The sequence below is a fragment of the Nelumbo lutea genome, chromosome 4 (genome assembly GCF_056320005.1).
Source record: "Nelumbo lutea isolate HS-2025 chromosome 4, American lotus-T2T, whole genome shotgun sequence".
NCBI lineage: Eukaryota > Viridiplantae > Streptophyta > Magnoliopsida > Proteales > Nelumbonaceae > Nelumbo > Nelumbo lutea.
The window spans coordinates 5,936,254-5,955,073 of record NC_142687.1 but is presented as its reverse complement, the minus strand read 5'-3'; the positions used below and the strand labels follow the sequence as shown (position 1 = coordinate 5,955,073).

General features: G+C 39.4%; 1 protein-coding gene across 1 annotated transcript in view; it reads right to left on the bottom strand.

The window, feature by feature from the left end:
• Positions 1–2,648: 2,648 nt before the first annotated feature.
• LOC148853585 (RNA helicase family protein) overlaps positions 2,649–18,820 on the bottom strand; it is a 67,709-nt gene continuing 51,537 nt past the window's right edge. The window contains exons 13-16 of the mRNA XM_088982166.1: positions 8,277–8,346; positions 4,180–4,340; positions 3,480–3,655; positions 2,649–3,384 (exon numbers count right to left, since the gene is read on the bottom strand). Coding sequence (XP_088838292.1) covers positions 3,234–3,384; positions 3,480–3,655; positions 4,180–4,340; positions 8,277–8,346 — 558 coding nt within the window. The 3' untranslated portion in view covers positions 2,649–3,233. The remainder of the gene's footprint in view (positions 3,385–3,479; positions 3,656–4,179; positions 4,341–8,276; positions 8,347–18,820) is intronic.

The following is an 18,820-nucleotide window of genomic DNA, read 5'->3' as shown; positions in this document are numbered from 1 at the left end:
GAACATTTGAATCTATATAAAAAAAAAACACACGAAATATTCATGATATGGCAATCCAAGGATATACACACCAGAACCTAAACCCTGCAAGGTGTTGACATTTTACAACCTGAACCTGGACCTTGCCCAATTTGGAACATATCAAACCTGTCACAATAGGGGCAAGGTGGATTACCTGATTAACTTGGCCCATTAACATCCCTACTTGTCAGAGTTCCATTTCACCTAAAAACATGCAAATAATGCAATTTTCCACTTTCAACTTTCTCAATGTAGGTGCAAATCCTATAACAATTTGTGTAAAGCAAGTAGTTTATAGAAATGATAATAGACAATAATAATATGGTGGCAGTATACCTCAAATTGTTAGGATGATGACCAGTTGATATGTAGTGAGCTTTTTTTTTGTTGATTAATTAGTTTGATTGGAGCATTTTCAATAGCATGATTACTTGTTGAAATATTATTTAGAAACAGAAAGCCTTTTAGTGCTTATTATTACCTTCTAGAACTTTCTTAGGCCATTGTATTTATGAGGGTTTTGTTTGGTGAGATGAACTCCAGTTACTCTCCATTATCCTTTTCCCAGATAAAAAAAATAGCTTGGGGAAAGAAGGCAGTTTTTTATTCTCATGTACATTATAGAACCAAACTTATATATTTGGCCTCTCATTGACCAGGTTTACATCGCACAAAGCTTTGTGTCTAATGGAAGGGCGCTCAAGTTTTTGGGTGTCATTTCAAAATTTGTATTTTCTTTTTGGAGTCTTGACAAGTTGAAATGTGACGTTCTTGAATCAATTCAACTAAGCCTTGTCCCAACCATATGGGGTTGGTCATATAAATCCTTTTCTGTGATTCTGTTTTTTTGATTTTGAAATATCCATTCTTCTAATTGTTCCTTGTTTAATTTTAGTTACCTGGAGGTACAGACAAATAAAAAGTGGAAAGATGGCCAACAAGATTACAAGAACTTGAGGAGAGCTCTGTGTGTAGGATATGCAAATCAGCTAGCTGAGCGGATGATTCATGATAATGGTTATCAAACTAAAGGCTACAAGCCTCTACTTGTTCAGGTGATAGTTATAATGATCATACTCACTAATTATTTTATAAGAGGGTGGGCTTTGGTGCAATGGTTGGGTTGCTCCATTGTGACTTGAGTGATTAGGGTTCAAATCTTAAAAACAACCTCTCTATATGTGCAGGGGTAAGGGTGCGTAAATCTGTCCCTCCCCAAACCCCACATTGGCCGGAGCCTCAAGCACTTTACTATATTATTTCACACATGGACTATGGGATAAGGAAAGATTAGATGGTGAAGAGCATGCTATCTGGCATAAAACCATTAAAATTTTATCGGTTTATATAACACTACTGTAAGTGCATATCCCGTTTCTAAGACATTTAGGTTTTAAAGTTTTTTTACTATATTTTAATTGATTGGACTTAAAGATTAAAATGTTTGGACAAATGTTGTTAAAAAATATAATTGATTGGACTTAAAGATCAAAATGTTTAGACAACTGTTGTTCCCAAGTATTGGCATTATATAGCATAGATTATTCTTGTACATAACATATATTTGAGATGTGTTTCTTAATTCTCAGGGATCAATTTGAAGGGATGGGAGATCCATCTTATGGATGGACTGAACCATGCAAGAAGGTTGGGCGAAATTTTAATTTTTTTTTTCTCCCAACTGTGAATCACATTTCTTAATTTAAAAAACTATATATCTATATTGCAAAAACAAATTTCAATGTTTAAAATCAACTGCCAGCAGTTTAGGTTTCCATCAGATAATACATTCCCCGATCATTTACTGTTCGACAAAGGGACTAATATTATCACTATGATCACCCACTCAGGTGAATTCTCAAACTGTCCCAACATACCCAAGTTTTGACCCCCTCTAAGGATCTCGCTGATTGATATATCAAAGATAGTCCAATTTGGCACCTAGTGTAGTACCATAATCAAGTTTAGGGATCAGATATAATATTACAATTTTGCACATCTATCTCCAAGATAGTTGGAAATACACTTCGAAAAATAAAGATACGCATGAATACACTAGAAAATTCAAAACAAAATCCTTAAAAAATATGAACAATAATAAAAATATTTTTTTATGCAAGTATAATTAATTTATTTAAACATAAAAGCCATTCTTTAATGATTTATATAAAGTATCGGGATATAATTAGTTAAAATTAATTAATATTTATTATATATAGATTTAGATAATATTTATTTTGTATACAAATTAATATATACCTTAATTTTTAATAAATGAATATAACTTATATTCATCTTATTATCATATAAATATTAATAATAAAATTTATAACATTTGTTGAAAAACATCCACAAGTCAAGAAAGATTACTTTAAGTATAAAAACACATATTGTTCTAATAAGCAATTAAGGTTGACATAATGGTTAATTAATTATTATTATAAGCAAATGACTTGGGTTTGAAACTTGTTACTTTTGGTTTGTGATTTTTAACAAGTTATTTCACTTAAATAACATTTAGTAACATATTAAATGTTATAATTAAAGGTAACTTAAATGATCATTTAATTAAATTATATTCATTTAGTGACGTCTCAAACTTTAAGACTTAATTAAAATTGATATCAATGAAAGAGAGAGAAGCTAAATTAAATTTAAATTTAAAAGGGAGGGGAAAACTAAATTCAACCAATACACAATGCATATCAGCCTGCTTTGGGCATATATCAGTGCGTTTCGGGTTGTATCGGCCTATACATACCCAAAATGGTCCTATATGGATCCGTATCAGTTTAATACAGACGAAAAAAATATGAAACCATCTAATTATACATGTTCCGTGTATCAAAACTCTTCCAAAATGATACGTATTAGCTCGTATCAACCGATACATTGCAAAATTTAAAACCTTGATCATGATGGGAAAGATCAAGGTCATGGCCTTAAAATCATGATGAAGAAGATCCAAGCTTGACAACAAAGATTTAGACCCTGTCCAGCTCTATCATTTGATGATAATCTTTGTTTCTCTGGAACACGTTAAGTAGGCTGAGGCTAACTGCTTCCAACATTCATCCAGTATGATTGGTTGGTTTCAACCATCAAAGAGAGAATTACCTTGTTACCGATTAGAGGGAATGAAGATCGACCGATGTATGCCAAATCCCACTAGTTCATCAAAAATTCCAATTTGCATGAACAAGCAATTCAGGCTATTTCTTTGCTTTACGAGCAAGAAAACGATCCCGTGCAGCTTGTATTCTACTGTCACGATCATCAAGAGCCTTTACAACTTCAGTCTCTTTCTTTGCCAAGACTAGTGATTCTCCATTTGTTCTCTCCTCTAAAGCATCAAAACCGCCGCTGATCCATCAAATCATCAAGTATTCAGACCACATGACATTGAACATAGAACCTCCTTCCATATAAAACACCCCCGAGTAATCAATTTTTTTTACCTGAGCTTATTTACATTCAGTTTGTCAAGCTTCTTCGAGATGGGCATGACCCACGGCATCTCTATTGCACACACATTGCGCATGAATGGACGAGAAGTCACAATAAGCTCATGATACACGACATAATTTGGTAACAATCCATCTTCATCTGTTCTGAGCACCGAGGAAGGATGCACCTGAAACAATGAATAAATTAACCATCGGATATTATGTCATTCTCAAATCACAATTAATCCCCACATCTCAAAGATATGTTATGTACAAGAATAATCTATGCTATATTAATGCCGATACTTGGGAACGAAAGTTGTCCAAACATTTTGATCTTTAAGTCCAATCAATTAAAAAACAATAAAAAAAACTTCAAAACCTAAATGTCTTAGAAATGGCATGTGCACTTATAGTAGTGTTGCATAAACCGATAAAATTTTAATGGTCTTGTGCCAAATAGCATGTTCTTCACCATCTAATCTTTCCTTATCCCATAGTCCATGTGTGAAATAATAAAGTGCTCGAGGCTCCCGCCAATGTGGGGTCTGGGGAGAGACAGATTTACGCACCCTTACCCCTGCACATACAGAGAGGCTGTTTCCAAGATTTGAACCCTAGTCACCCAGGTCACAATGGAGCAACCCAACCATTGCTTCAAGGCCCACCCTCCTGTGAAATAATTAGTGATTATGATCATTATAATCATCACCTGAACAAGTTGAGGCTTGTAGCCTATAGTTCGATAACCATTATGATGAATCATCCGCTCAGCTAGCTGATTTGCATATCCTACACACAGAGCCCTCCTCAAGTTCTTGTAATCTTGTTGATCATCTTTCCACCTTTTATTTGTCTGTACCTCCATAGGCCCTGATTTTCAAAAACCAAATAAGTTAGACAAGGAACAACTAGAAGAATGGGTATTTCAAAATCAGAAATATCCATATATAATATTATATTATTTATATCAAAATATGTTTAAAACATTTCTATATTTTAACAAATTTCCCTTATTTTAAGTAAATCTATTTTTAAAAAATAATTTTAATTTGAAAATTTTGGGGATTTGGGTCCCCAACAAGGAACCCGTCTCTGTTGGGGATCAGGGATGGAGGGTCATTTTTATCCCCGTGGGGATTGGGGTCAGGTACGGGGACGGGGATATGTTTCACAATCAGGGTCGGGGATGGGGAATATGGTCCCTGCCCCGTTATCCCAGCTATCTGTGGTGGGGTGAACTGAATACAAACCTAAAATATTGCCTTTTATCTATGTATTTATTTTTTGCACAAAGTGGCCAGACTCTGACTCAAAGTCAAACCTGCATTCTTACACTTGTCAGCCTGAGATTTTGGCATTACACCAATCAATAGCACCTTTTTCTAGTTCTTTTTTTTTTTTTTTTGTGATCAGCAACAGAAAAATTCTTTTATTAATTTAGGAAGAAAATTTATAATATGCATAGCCTCAGCTACCCGAAAATCTTAGGACAATAGCATAACCATATTCTTACAGTTACAGCTGAGCCCCAAAACAATTCCTCTATTGACCCCTTTCTTAGCAAAATGATCAGCCAAACTGTTTGCTGATCTAGGTACCCACTGCACATTCACCTGCATGTCTTTTGAGAATCTTTTAAACTTCTTAATCTCATTTCTGAAATACCATGGATTTTTATTATTATCTTTCAGCCAGCTGATAATCACCTTTGAATCTCCTTCAAGCAACAACTTCCTGATCCCTATTTCCCATGCCTTTTGGACCCCCAAAACAGCAGCCTTTAGTTTTGCACCCATTGAGTCCCCTTGCCCTATGGGCCCAGAAAACAAGAACACCAATTTTCCTTCACTATTTCTTATCACCCCTCCCATTCCAGCAGCCCCCGGATTACCGAAATAGCTCCCATCAAAATTCAACTTGAAAAAATCATCACTTGGAGGTTTCCAGATTGCCATTTGCTTCTTGTTAGCTGAGGATGATACAGCAATTGTGCCCCATTGTCTTAAAATGTCATCAAATGTGAAGTCAAGAAACAATTTAGTTGTCTTTAGTTCTCCACCCAATGTGTCACCTTTACCATTAAACTTTCAATCAAAGCCTGTTTACTTCTTTTCTCCTGCTAAAAAATTCTCTTATTCCTTTCTTCCCACAATGTCCAGATCATTGCAGCTATTGTGCACTTCCAAAGTAACCTTTCCCTTTTTCTTGGTAAGCTGAAAGTTGAGGGATCAAAAAACTTATCCAAGCCAAGTGGAGTGTTCCACCTGCAACCAAACAAGGAAAAAAAACCAATCCCAAATACAGCAAGCAAAAGGACAGGAAATGAACAAGTGATGAGCAGATTCACCATTTGATTCACACAGGACACACCAGTTTAGAGCTAGACACCATCCAGGTCTCCTCTGTAAAAAATCATGAGTATTAATTGCATCATGGTAAACCTCCCAACAAAAAGCACTCACCCTAGGGGGGATTGGATGACACCACACTTCCTTAACAGGGAAAGACATAGGAAGTGAAGGAGAGGGAACCAGCAATTTAAAGAATGAGGTACAAGTAAATATTCCAGAGGAATTACGTCCATAATTGGCTATCCACTCTGCTATTATCAATAAAAACACCATCCAGCAAAAGAAGCAATTGTGACACAATGTCCAACTTTGAATCCCTCACATTCCTACAGAAACCCAAATTCCAACCAGTTCCAGACTGAGAAGGGGAATGGACCAAGAACTCAGAAATGGGTCTACCTTTGAAAGATGAAATAGCAAACAGAGAAGGAAAAGACTCCATTAAAGGAGCTTCTCCAACCCATAGATCCTCCCAAAATCTGATTTTGTTTCCCGAGTTGGTGTCATACCCGATATGAGGCAAGAAGTGTGGAAGAATTTTGTAAATAGCCTTCCAAGGAGAAGCACTAGAAGCTCTGTTAGATATTCCAGCATCCCAACCATTCTCTGAAAGTCCATGAATGCTGTCTACCACTCTATGCCATAGCTTGGAAATCTCCAAAGCCATTTGCCTAATAGAGCCCAGTTCTTTTCCTTCAGCCTTCCCAAACCCATCCCACCACTCTTTCCTCCTACATACCACCTCCCATCTAATTAAGTGATCTTTCTTCTCCTCCTCAGGCTCCCAAAGAAAGTCCCTCATTATTTTTTTAATTCTTTTCACAATGGCTTGAGGCATGCAAAAGACTGAAAGGTAATAAATTGGAAGATTAGCCAGTGTGAATTTAATAAGAGTTATTCTACCTCTCAAGGAGATATAATTCCTCTTCCGTCCCACTAAATTCCTTTCAAATTTCTCCACCACCGGGTCCCAAAAGGATAACACTCTAGGATTCGCTCCCAAGGGTAGCCCCAAATATCTTAATGGCCATCCACTTGAAGTACACCCTAACTCCCTAGCCCAATCTTCAATCTCATCTTGACTCAAATTGATACCAGCAACCACACTTTTGCTCAGATTTACCTTCAAATGTGTCACTCTCTCAAAAAGATTCACCAACAATTTCAAATTCCCCGCACCATTTTCTCCCCCCTTTTCACAAAAAATTATGATGTCATTTGCAAATTGTAGATGGGTCACCCTAACCCTATCTCTTCCTATCCTCCATCCCTTTATTAGTGCTCCCTCATCCGCTTTCACGATCAATCTGTAAGCATCTCCACAATGAGTAAATAGGAATGGGGACAATGGATCCCCTTGCCTCATTCCTCTAAGGGCACTAAAAAAGTCCTCCACTCTCCCATTCACCTCCATCCCTTAATCCATTTGCACCAAAGCCCCATTTATCCATAATCTCAATCAGAAACTCCCAATCCACAAAATCATAAGCCTTCTCTAAATCCAATTTACACACAATTCCTTTCTTGCTCGATTTCTTGAAGGCTTCAACACATTCATTGGCAATAAGAATTTGATCACTAATTTGCCTCTCCTGAATGAAAGCCCCTTGGAATTGAGAAATAATTGAGGGAATAACCTTTTTCAATATCAAAGACAACATTTTAGCTAATATTTTGTAGGGGCTAGTCACTAAACTGTTTGGCCTGAATTCCTTAGGATGATTGACACTCGTCTTCTTAGGGATCAGAGCAATAAAAGTTGCATTTAAACCTCGGTTAATAACCCCTCGATGATAGAACTCCTGAAACACTTTCATGAGATCCTCCTTAATCAAAATCTCAACCTTCTTGGTAGAAAGTCGTAGTGAAACCATCCAAGCAAAGAGCTTTTGATTGATCCATGGCAAAAATAGCTTCCTTAACCTCTACTTACTCGAATTCCTTTTCTAAAACAACCCTCAATCTTTCTTCCAAAAGAGGTCCTTCGAATCCTTGCAGGAGAAACACCTATCTAAAATAAGGTAAAAAGAAAAGAAACGAACACCATTTCAAAAACATGAAATTAGATGATATATATTAAGGAATGCTTATTAAATAAAATAGTTGAGCCATGATTCCACAGTTTGCTAAAAATTTCCACTACTAAAATGATGGGGTTTTTGAAGCAACATGTCATAGTGACCAAAGATTTTTTCAATAACCTTAAGTAGAAAAATAACATTAAGTGTAACCATGAACATTTCCTGAAGAAATGTCAAATTCATTTTTTATATTTGAAATGTTAAATGATGTGCAAAGAGTAAAAGATCAGAGAAGGACAAGAAAATCGGTTTTGTAATTGTAGTGATAAGTTCTAACCAACAACAATAAGATTATTGGAAAGGAATAGAAGGAGCCAAGACAGCAATATTTGTATGGGAAATGTATAAGCTCTTAAAAAACAGTAAATTCTAACCTTTCGCTATTTTCTGCATTATCTGAGATAACTGTTTCCGTACATCCTTCGTAAACATCATACCTCTTACCTACATCAAGGTTAAAAACATAAAGTTTCTTGAACCATAAAATGCACTGAAATCCTACCCCCTCTCTATGTTTTGGTTAACTTTATAACCAATTATGAGAAGGCTATAGATTTTTTTCTGCTAAAATCATATGCATACATGTGTCTGTGTGTGTGTGTATATGTATATATATATATATATATATATATATATATATATATATATATATATATATATATATTAGAGAGAGAGAGAGCAACAAAGAACAAACCCCAAACAAATATGTTGTAACATGTTATGTTCTAGTGTAGGGGTATTTCTGGCATTTCCTCCTCTATTTGTTATAAGCTGTCGCCCTAAGTATAAAAACTAACTTAGGTGCCGCCAGCCACATCTTTTGAATAAGAACTTCTTCTCTTCTCCTTCTCTTTTTCTTCTCTCTTCCTTCTCTCTTTTCTTCTTCTATTTTATTTTTTCTTCTGCTGGACTACATGGTATCAGAGAGCTGATCTGGGCCTAATCTTATCAGATCGAGTTCTCCATCTGAAACTCTGTTTTTCAACTGGAAGAGGAAGAGAAAACTCATTCGGACTGACCTAGCCTTTTAGTCTTCCTTTTTTTTTTTTCTCTCTTGGTCATTGCACCAAGAAGAGGCTTTGTGGTGATTGTGGTGACAACCAAATGCAGTGAGCAGTATTTCTAGGGTTTGCACCAAGTTTTTTATGGACTGTGGGTTGTGGAATCACTACTGTACTCCAGGTTTGTACTGTTACATTCACATTTAAGTGTGTGACTACTGTGAATGTCACAGTTTGGGGTTGTAGGAGCTGGTTGTCTCCTTTCCTATAAGCTGAAGTGTTTTTCAGCTAGGGTTTACTGACCTACAGTCCAACTGAACCTGTTTTTGGAGCCCTTATTAAATTACAGGTGGTGGAGGTACTGCTGTCCTCCTTGGTTAGTGTGCTGCTCTCTGTTTGGGTGGTTGGTTTGCCTACTATATGTACCAATAACAGTGCTGTAGAAGTACATAACTTCTTTATCAGTTTATTCTTGGAAAATCAACAGTAAAACATTGGGTAAAATGGCTACTGAGGATTCAACAACCTCTGGTATTACATCCCCTCAATATAACCTTAATGGGGGGATGGACAGCATGAATTTCTCTATGACTATTACCCCCTTTGATGGCCTAAATTATCTGGAATGGTTCAAAGGCATTAAACCTTATATCACAGCTGAAACCTGAACCACTGTAGTCGAAGTAGCAGAAAAGAGGAGAAGAAGAGATGCTGGAATGTCGAACTGTACTTGCACTCGACCATGCCTTTCTTTATATATAAGTGAAGTACAAAGTACAAGAAATTACTGGGATACCCCTGATTAGTGATGGGACACCCATAAGACTTAAGACATAAACAAGATTAGGCCTATTAGCCAAGGCCCAGTTACAAGATAAGTTTAACATAAGAATGGGCTAATAGGAATTCTTATCAGCCGAACACACTCAAGCCTTCTAACATATCATTCTAACACTCCCCCTCAAGCCCTTTTGTTAATACATCTGCAATCTGCATTTCTGATGGAGTATAAGGCACACAGAGTTCCCCTGAAACATTTCTCTCTCTTACAAAGTGTCGATCAATTTCAATATGTTTTGTCTTGTCATGTTGTACTGGATTATTGGCAATGTTGATAGCAGCTTTATTATCACAATACAACTTGAGAGAACCTTCAGTCTTGATACCAAGCTCATTAAGGAGAGTTCTGAGCCATAAGAGTTCAGCAACCCCGCGTGCCATAGCTCGGTATTCTGCTTCTGCACTTGATCTAGCCACAACATTTTGCTTCTTACTGCGCCATGTGACTAGGTTTCCTCCCAAGAATGTACAGTAACCTGAGGTTGACTTTCTGTCTCCAACAGACCCAGCCCAATCAGCATCAGTGTAGGCTTCAATTTCAAGTCTGTTGTTCTTCCTGAATAGAATTCCTTTCCCTGGGCAAGTTTTCAAGTATCTTAGAATTCTTTCCACTGCTCTCGTATGAGGAGTCTTTGGTGAGTGCATGAATTGACTGACAACATGCACTGCATAGGCAATGTCTAGCCGAGTGAGGGATAGGTATATCGGTTTTCCTACCAATTTTTGGTACCTTTCCTTATCACAGTATTCCTCACCCATTGATTCTTGTAATCCATGGTTCGGTTCTATTGGTGTGTTTATTGGCTTGCACCCCATCATGCCTGTTTCTTCTAGGAGATCTAGCACATATTTTCGTTGACATATGTAGATTCCTTCTCTTGATCTAGCAACTTCAATCCCGAGAAAATATCTCAGATTTCCCAAGTCCTTGATCTCAAATTCTGAAGCTAAGAACTCCTTCAGCCTCTTCATCTCTTTCACATCATTTCCAGTAATCACCATATCATTCACATAAACAATGAAAGCTGTAAGTTTTTCATCCTGTCTCCTTGTAAACAATGTACGATCCGCACTGCTCTGAGTGTACCCCACTTTCTTCATGGTCGTACAAAGTCTCTCAAACCATACCCAGGGAGATTGCTTCAAGCCATACAAAGCTTTCCTTAGTTTACACACCTTCTTTCCAACATTATATCCAGGTGGGGGTTCCATGAATACCTCTTCATGTAGATCACCATTAAGGAAAGCATTCTTCACATCCAACTGATGAAGTTCCCAAGAGAATTTTGCAGCTAATGACAGTAGAACCCTGATTGTGTTGAGCTTTGCTACCAGGGGAAAGGTTTCCTTGTAGTCAATTCCTTCCTTTTGTGTAAATCCCTTTGCCACAAGTCTGGCATTGTATCTTTCAATTGACCCATCTTCCCTGTGCTTTACTGTGAATACCCACTTGCACCTAACAATGCCTTTCCCTTCTGGCAGGTCCACCAATTCCCACGTTCTTGCTTTCATTAGGGCTTTCATCTCTTCATTCATGGCTTCTTTCCATCTTGGATCAGATATCGCCTTTGAATACCTGGAAGGGACACATACAGAGGAAAGAGCAGACACAAAGGAATGATAGGCAGGTGATAAATGTGAGTAAGAGACATAATCAGCTATGGAATGCCGAGTGGTGCAAGAACGAACAAGCTTACAGAGAGCAATGGGAAGATCCAAATCTGAATTGAGAGAGTCAGAATTACCTTGGATTGCAGAGACAGATTGATCTGAGTCCAACTGGTTGCAATCATGAGGTTGAGGGCCCTTCTTCCTTCTACTGTATGTAAGTATCTCTTTCTCTTGCCTGCTGGAATCATTAGGAGCATCAATTGAAGTTGGAGATGTAACTGGCACAGCGGGAGTCTCACTAGGTTGACCTAGAATGTTACAGCTAGGAGTAGTGGAAGGTGATGAAAGGGGAACAAAAGAGAAGGGAGAATGAGAATCCTCTTCCATCCCACTAGTCTCCCCCTGAAGAGGATTCTGAGAAGATTGGAAATAGGGTTGAGACTCAAAAAAGACTACATCTCTGGTGACATATTTTTTCTTGGAGACAGGATCATAACACTTATACCCCTTTTGCGTAGGAGAGTAACCCAAAAAAATTCCCTTTGTAGCCTTAGGATCCAGATTGGTTTTCTTTGGATCATTCACATGTATGAAGCATGTACATCCAAAAACCCGTGGGGGAAGAGGAAATTGTGGAAGAGTGGGACACAACACAGAGAAAGGGGTCTTCATACCCAGTACCTTAGATGGCATCCAATTTATCAGGTATGATGCAGTGAGAACAGCTTGAGACCAATATTGCTTGGGCACATTGTGCTGGAAAAGTAGAGCTCGAGCTGTCTCCATTAGGTGCTTGTTCTTGCGCTCAGCAACTCCATTTTGCTGAGGGGTGTAAGCACATGATGATTGATGTAACATGCCTTCGTCTTCCATGAATGAGTTCAGGGATCTTTCAAAATATTCAGCTGCATTGTCTGAACATAATTGTTTAATCTTCTTATCAAATTGTGTTTCAACCATCTTGCGAAACATCATAGTTATCCGTGGAACTTCTTCACGTCCTTTTAACAGATAAATCCAAGTGCACCGAGAATAATGGTCAATAAAACTGATAAAATAACGGAAGCCATCAATGGAGACAATGGGTGAAGGACCCCAAACATCAGAATGGACCAAATCAAAAGGGGCTTGAATTTCATTACTAGAAATTGGATACATTGATCTGCATTGTTTTGACATTTGACACACATCACAAGCTAAACTTTGACTCGGAATGCCCTTACATAAATCGGGAAACAACATTGCTAAAGAAGAAAAAGACAAATGACCTAGCCTAGCATGCCACAAGTGTAGCCTAGCTCTTGACTCCACACTTTCTGGACTAGTAATAGTAGAAGCTTGCAATGCTGAACTAACATCTGCATCAAAATAGTAGAGGCCCTCATACTCATGACCACTCCCAATCGTTCTCCTCGTCAATTTGTCCTAGAAAACACAATGAGAGGGAAAAAAAGTTATACTGCAGTTCAAATTTCTTGTAAGCTTTGAAACAGACAACAAATTTGATGTAAGACTAGGAACATGTAAGACTGATTTAAGAGAGAGATCCTTGCTTAAGTCAACCACTCCCTTTCCCGAGATGGTGGAGAGGGACCCATCAGCTACTCTCATCTTATCCTAGCCAGACAATAAATGATATGAGGAGAATAATGAGGACATATGTGTCATATGGTCAGTGGCTCCTGAGTCAATCACCCATGAGCTAGAATTAATGGAACTAGTTGCGCTAAATGCAGAGGCTGTACCTGATTTGGCAAGAGAGGTGGAAGCTAAAGGATTGTTCTTCAGACGGGCAAATGCCCGACTGAGAACCTATACCTCACTAGCTGTAAAGCCCAAGGTACTTGGTCCAGAGGAATCAACAACCTGCTTTGTGGTGGAAGAGGACACTGGCTGAGTACTCTGTGAGGTGTCACTACTGCTGTTGGTGGCAAGATTCCTACTTGCTGTGTGGCCCTTATGTTGCCTTTTTCCTTTCTCAGAGTAGCTGGCTTCAGATGAGGGTACAAGACCCAGCATTTCTCCTTCGTGTGTGTTTCTCACCACCACAATGGGTACACTTGAGGGACTTCTTGTCTGAAAATCTGCTTCCCTTAGTGGAGACTAAGGCTGAATGTTCTCCAGATAGTTCTGTTGCTTGTGTATGGGAGTCAACCTACATCTCTTTTCTCCTTACTTCTTCATTCCTCACCAGGTAGTAAACATGATGAAGCTCAGGTAACTCATCTCTCCCTAAAATCTGTGACCTTACACCTTCATATATAGGGTCTAAGCCTGCTAGGAACTTGAAGGCTCTGCCCTCCTCAATCTGCTTGTCATGCCTCTCCTTATCCCTGGCATTTTCCCAATCCAAAATCATGTGATGGTCAAGCTCTTCCCAGAGACCTTCCAGTGTTGCAAAGTATGTTGCCACAGACATGTCTCCTTGCCTTAGGGCTGCAATGTCTTGGTTCAGCCTGTAGATTCTAGCATTATTCTTCTTTTGGCCATATGTCTTAGATACTTTCTCCCAGATTTTAGTGGTTGTAGGAAAATGATGAACAGTTCTGGCCACCCGAGGAGTCATGGAGGCCAGCAACCAAGACATAACTATGGCATTTTCCTTACGCCACACAGTGTATTCAGGGCTGCTGATTTTTGGTTCCTTTTTATCTCCATCCAAATAGCCTGTGAGGTCACGAGAGGTAATGAACAGTCTTGCTGAGACTGACCACTCTCTAAAGTTATACTCATCCAATAGCACACTTGTAATCTGCAAGCTATGCAAATTAGGGTTCTCTAGGTTTGAGGACCTGTTATCTTTAGAAGAAACTTCACCGGATAGTGATGACACCCTAACTTCGGTCAAGGAGTTGTTCACAGTACTGTTGGGTGGTTCTGGTTAGGGCTGGCCGAAGTAGTCACAGAGTTCACAGTGCTGATAGCACACCAGATAGGCTTCACCTCAGAGTTCACAGTGCTGGTAGCACACCGGATAGGCTTCACTTGGACTAAACCAGTTCGGGTACAGCAGCAAGGAAAAGTCTGTAACTAAACCAGTTCACAGAGATGGAGTAGGGCTGGTAACCGACCTGGAAATGATCTGTAACTGAAGTCGCCACAGTTCTGTAAAGGTCTTTCTGAACCAGTTCTGATTAGCCGAAGTAACCTCAGCAGGCCCTGACAGCTCGCAACACAGTTTCAGACTTGCCGAGACTGTCACAGTTCTGAAGCAGTTCTGTTACAGCAGCAAAAGGTGTTCTGGGATGGTAACCGACCTGTGCTATGCAGACTCCACTTGAACTTCGAGTACTGAAACTGTAAAGGGAGTTCCCCTCCTTACAGACAACACTAGAACTGCTGAAATAAGTCCTCAACTAGGTCTGTCCTATACAGACCTCTTCTTAGCAATCGAATAGCTGCTAACTACTAGAAACTAGTAGGACTCCAGCTTCAGGGTCTTACCTCCCTTGCGCCCTACAACCAAGGGAAACCCTAGGTTGAACCTTGTGGTGTTCTCCTGCAACCCTAGGGTTTCACAGCAACAACCCAGATAAAAAAAAAGGTGAAATACAAAAAGAAAGAGGAGATGGCGTCGACAGTAACCAGGAAGGTGCTCAATGCTCTGATACCACGAAAGCTGAACCACTGTAGTCGAAGTAGCAGAAAAGAGGAGAAGAAGAAGAGATGCTGGAATGTCGAACTGTACTTGCAGTCGACCATGCCTTTATTTATATATAAGTGAAGTACAAAGTATAAGAAATTACTGGGATACCCCTGATTAGTGATGGGACACCCATAAGACTTAAGACATAAACAAGATTAGGCCCATTAGCAAAGGCCCAGTTACAAGATAAGTTTAACATAAGAATGGGCTAATAGGAATTCTTATCAGCCGAACACACTCAAGCCTTCTAACATGTCATTCTAACAACAGCTAGGGGGAAAGCTGGTTCAACTGAATATGATAGATGGGACCAAGAAAACAGTATGGTTATGTCATGGCTTTTAGGTTCCATGATGCCTCATGTAAAGAAAAACTTCATATGGACTGATACAGCTTGTGAGATTTGGGAACAAGCCAAGGCAACCTACTCTGAACAAAGGCATTTTGCCAAGATTTACCAGGTCCAATCAGAATCTGAAGGGATGAGAGATCCATCATATGAATGGCCGAACCCTGCAGGAAGGTTGGGCGAAATTTAAAAAATTTCTCTCTCCCATATGGGAATTGCATTCCCTATTTTAGAAAACAACATTTTCAATGATCAATCTTGAAACCAAACCGGACCAGATCTGAAACCAAAAGGGAGGAGAGGGATATACCTGATACGGAGTAACAGTAACCCCCAACGAAAGTGCTCACGCCCAAGGAGAAGACCAAAGACTGCTTCCACCAAAGATGACACGGTGTGAGGTGAAGCAGAATCAGCAAGACGGCTCTTCAGCAAGAATATGATGGAGGGCTGGTGAGCACGACTTCAGATTGCCTCTTCTAGCAAAAGGCAATATCAAGAACCGTTCTTGATCACTCCCATTGGTGGAGATCGAACTGGGTAGGGGCGGCATGAGTGGGAAAGAAAAGAGTAGAAGACAAGAGCAGTCAAACTGTAATGTCTTCTCTTTGTGATCTGCGAACTTTGAACTCTGTTCTGTTGTTGTGTCTTTGGAGGTTCACCCTGCTCTTCTATTTATAGCCTTAAAGAGAGGATCTTCTAATCCCATTAGGAGTTTCCTAATCCAAATTTTTTATTTGAATCTGGACTATCTTTAAGAGATAAGGAGATAAAGATCAATCTTCCTAATCAAATTAGGAGCTCCTTTGATCCAAATTTTTATTTGGATTTGGACTCTTTAAGTGGATAAGGATAATCCCTTATCCTATCTGCTGATCCAAATCTCAGATTCGCCCCTATTTAATTAATCTTATTAAGACAGTTCGAATTGGGCTTTAGGCCCACTAAATCTATGTGCTCACTTATCCTCTTAATCTGCTGCCCAGTTGGTTCCCCTTGTATGGCGTGGGACCCAAACATTGATCTACACATCAGCCACATGGGTTCATCCCAGCCTCTGTTACAAGGCCTGGCTGAATTCACTGTAGGAGACAGTGAACCCCTGAGTCCATCACCACGGGCTCTTAATGGGCCCAACATTTACACTAAATGGTCCTTGGGTCCAACCACCTTATGAAAACCCAAGGACTGTGGGCAGATGCAAGATTAGCCCATCAGGTATTACCCTCAATGTTCTTACACTTAATCTCTCAGCCCATAATGATCAAACACTGCCCGACAAGAGAGGACCTCTCCCTCGGCTGCAAGGTACAGTGTTGCACTCTCTACTCACATGGATCCCGGGAATTAAAACATTTTGCAAACATTTTGAAACCATAATATATATATATATATATATATATATATATATATATATGTAAATCTCTATATAAATATATCTTGCAAAACAAATTTCAACGGTTGAAATCGACTGCCGGCAGTTTTAGGTTTCTATCAAAGAGAGTGCATCCCCGATCATTCACTTTGTTCGACAAAGGGGCTGATCCTGTCGCTATGATTACCCACTCAGATGAATTCTCGGACTATCCCAACATACCCAAGTTTTAACCCCCTCTAAGGATCTCATTGATTGGCATATCAAAGACAACCCAATCTGACACCTAGTTTAGTATCATTATTGAGTCTAGGGGTCAAGTGTAACATTCCAGTTTTGTCCATCTATCTCCAAGGTCTAGGGCAATACTGGAATTCTGGTCCGATTCAAGGTTTCAAGAAAACCCACACTACATGTACCTCAGGTCTCACCCTAGCAGCTGAGACAAGCCACCCCAACCAACTTGGCGGCACATCAGTGTCAGCCTTGGCAAGATAAATCTCCCCAGATTTATCCAACGGCTGTGAAAATTCTAAACTAACACGAGTCTCATATGTGTCTAGTTTAAGGGTATTACACGGAAACACACCATAATAACACAAATCAAATATGTACTTTATTCATTTACATTAAATGTCATAATGTACATCATTCTGATTGAAGCTAAGGGCATACACTGTTTAACAGCTCCCACTTATACTTAGGTCCAATCGGGTATAAGCCGGAGTCCCATGCTTTCCATGTGTTTCTCAAACACTTTTTGTGTCAATGGCTTAGTCAATGGGTCTTCTACATTTTCCGTTGATGCTACCTTCTGAATCAGGACGTCCCCTCTTCCAACTATCTCCCGCAGTACATGGTACTTCCTCTCGATGTGCTTCGACTTCGAGTGGGCTTGTGGCTCCTTAGCCTGAGCAATGGCTCCAGTGTTGTCACACAACAATGGAATGGGTGATGTGCTGGATGGAACTACTCCTAATTCCTGAATGAACTTCTTTATCCATACGACTTCTTTGGCAGCTTCACTTACGGCAATGTATTCGGCTTCGGTTGTGGAATCCGCCATGAACCCCTGTTTGCTGCTTTTTCAGCAAACAACACACGATCCTATCGTGAAGATATAACTAGATGTAGACTTTCTATCATCTGGATCTGACTGGAAATCGGCATCAGTATACCCCTAGATCTGTAGTGAACTACCATTGAAAACCAGACAAAACTCTTTTGTCCTTCGAAGGCACTTTAGTATGTTTTTCACAACAGTTCAATGCTCTTGCCTTGGGTTATATTGGTATCTGCTTACCACACTCACTACCTGAGAAATGTTAGGACGAGTGCACAACATGGCATACATGATGCTCCCTACGGCTGAGGCATAGGAAACCTCTTTCATGCTCTCAATCTCTTCGGGAGTTTTGGGAGACATACCCTTGGAGAGAGTGACTCCATGCCTGAAAGGAACATTTCCTTTCTTGGAGTTCTCCATGCTGTATCTCTTGACTATTTTGTCAATGTAAGCAGATTGAGATAATCCTATTATCCTCTTCGATCTATCTCTGTAGAGTTGAAGACCCATTATGTAGGAGGCTTCTCCAAAATCTTTCATGGAGAATTGCTGTGAAAGCCATACTTTCACCGTAGTTAACATTCCTACATCATTCCCAATGAGTAGAATGTCATCTACATACAAAGTCAAACCTTTTGACGGTAAAGTCAAACCGAATGTTCCAACTCCTAGAAGCTTGCTTAAGTCCATATATGGATCGATTGAGTTTACATACCATGTGTTCCTGACCTGTAGCTATGAAACCTTGCAGTTGCTGCATATAGTTATCTTCAATAAGATCTCCATTCAGGAACATAGTTTTGACTTCCATTTCCCAAATCTCGTAGTCATGGTATGTTGCTACAGCTAGTAGGATCCTAATGGATTTAAGCATGGCCACGGGCGAAAAGATTTCCTCATAATCGATTCCTTCTTTCTGAGTGTACCCTTTCGCCACAAGACGAGCCTTGTAGGTTTCAACCTTACCATCGGGGCCCTTCTTCCTCTTATAGATCCATTTGCAACCAATTGCTTTTACCCCAAGGGGCGG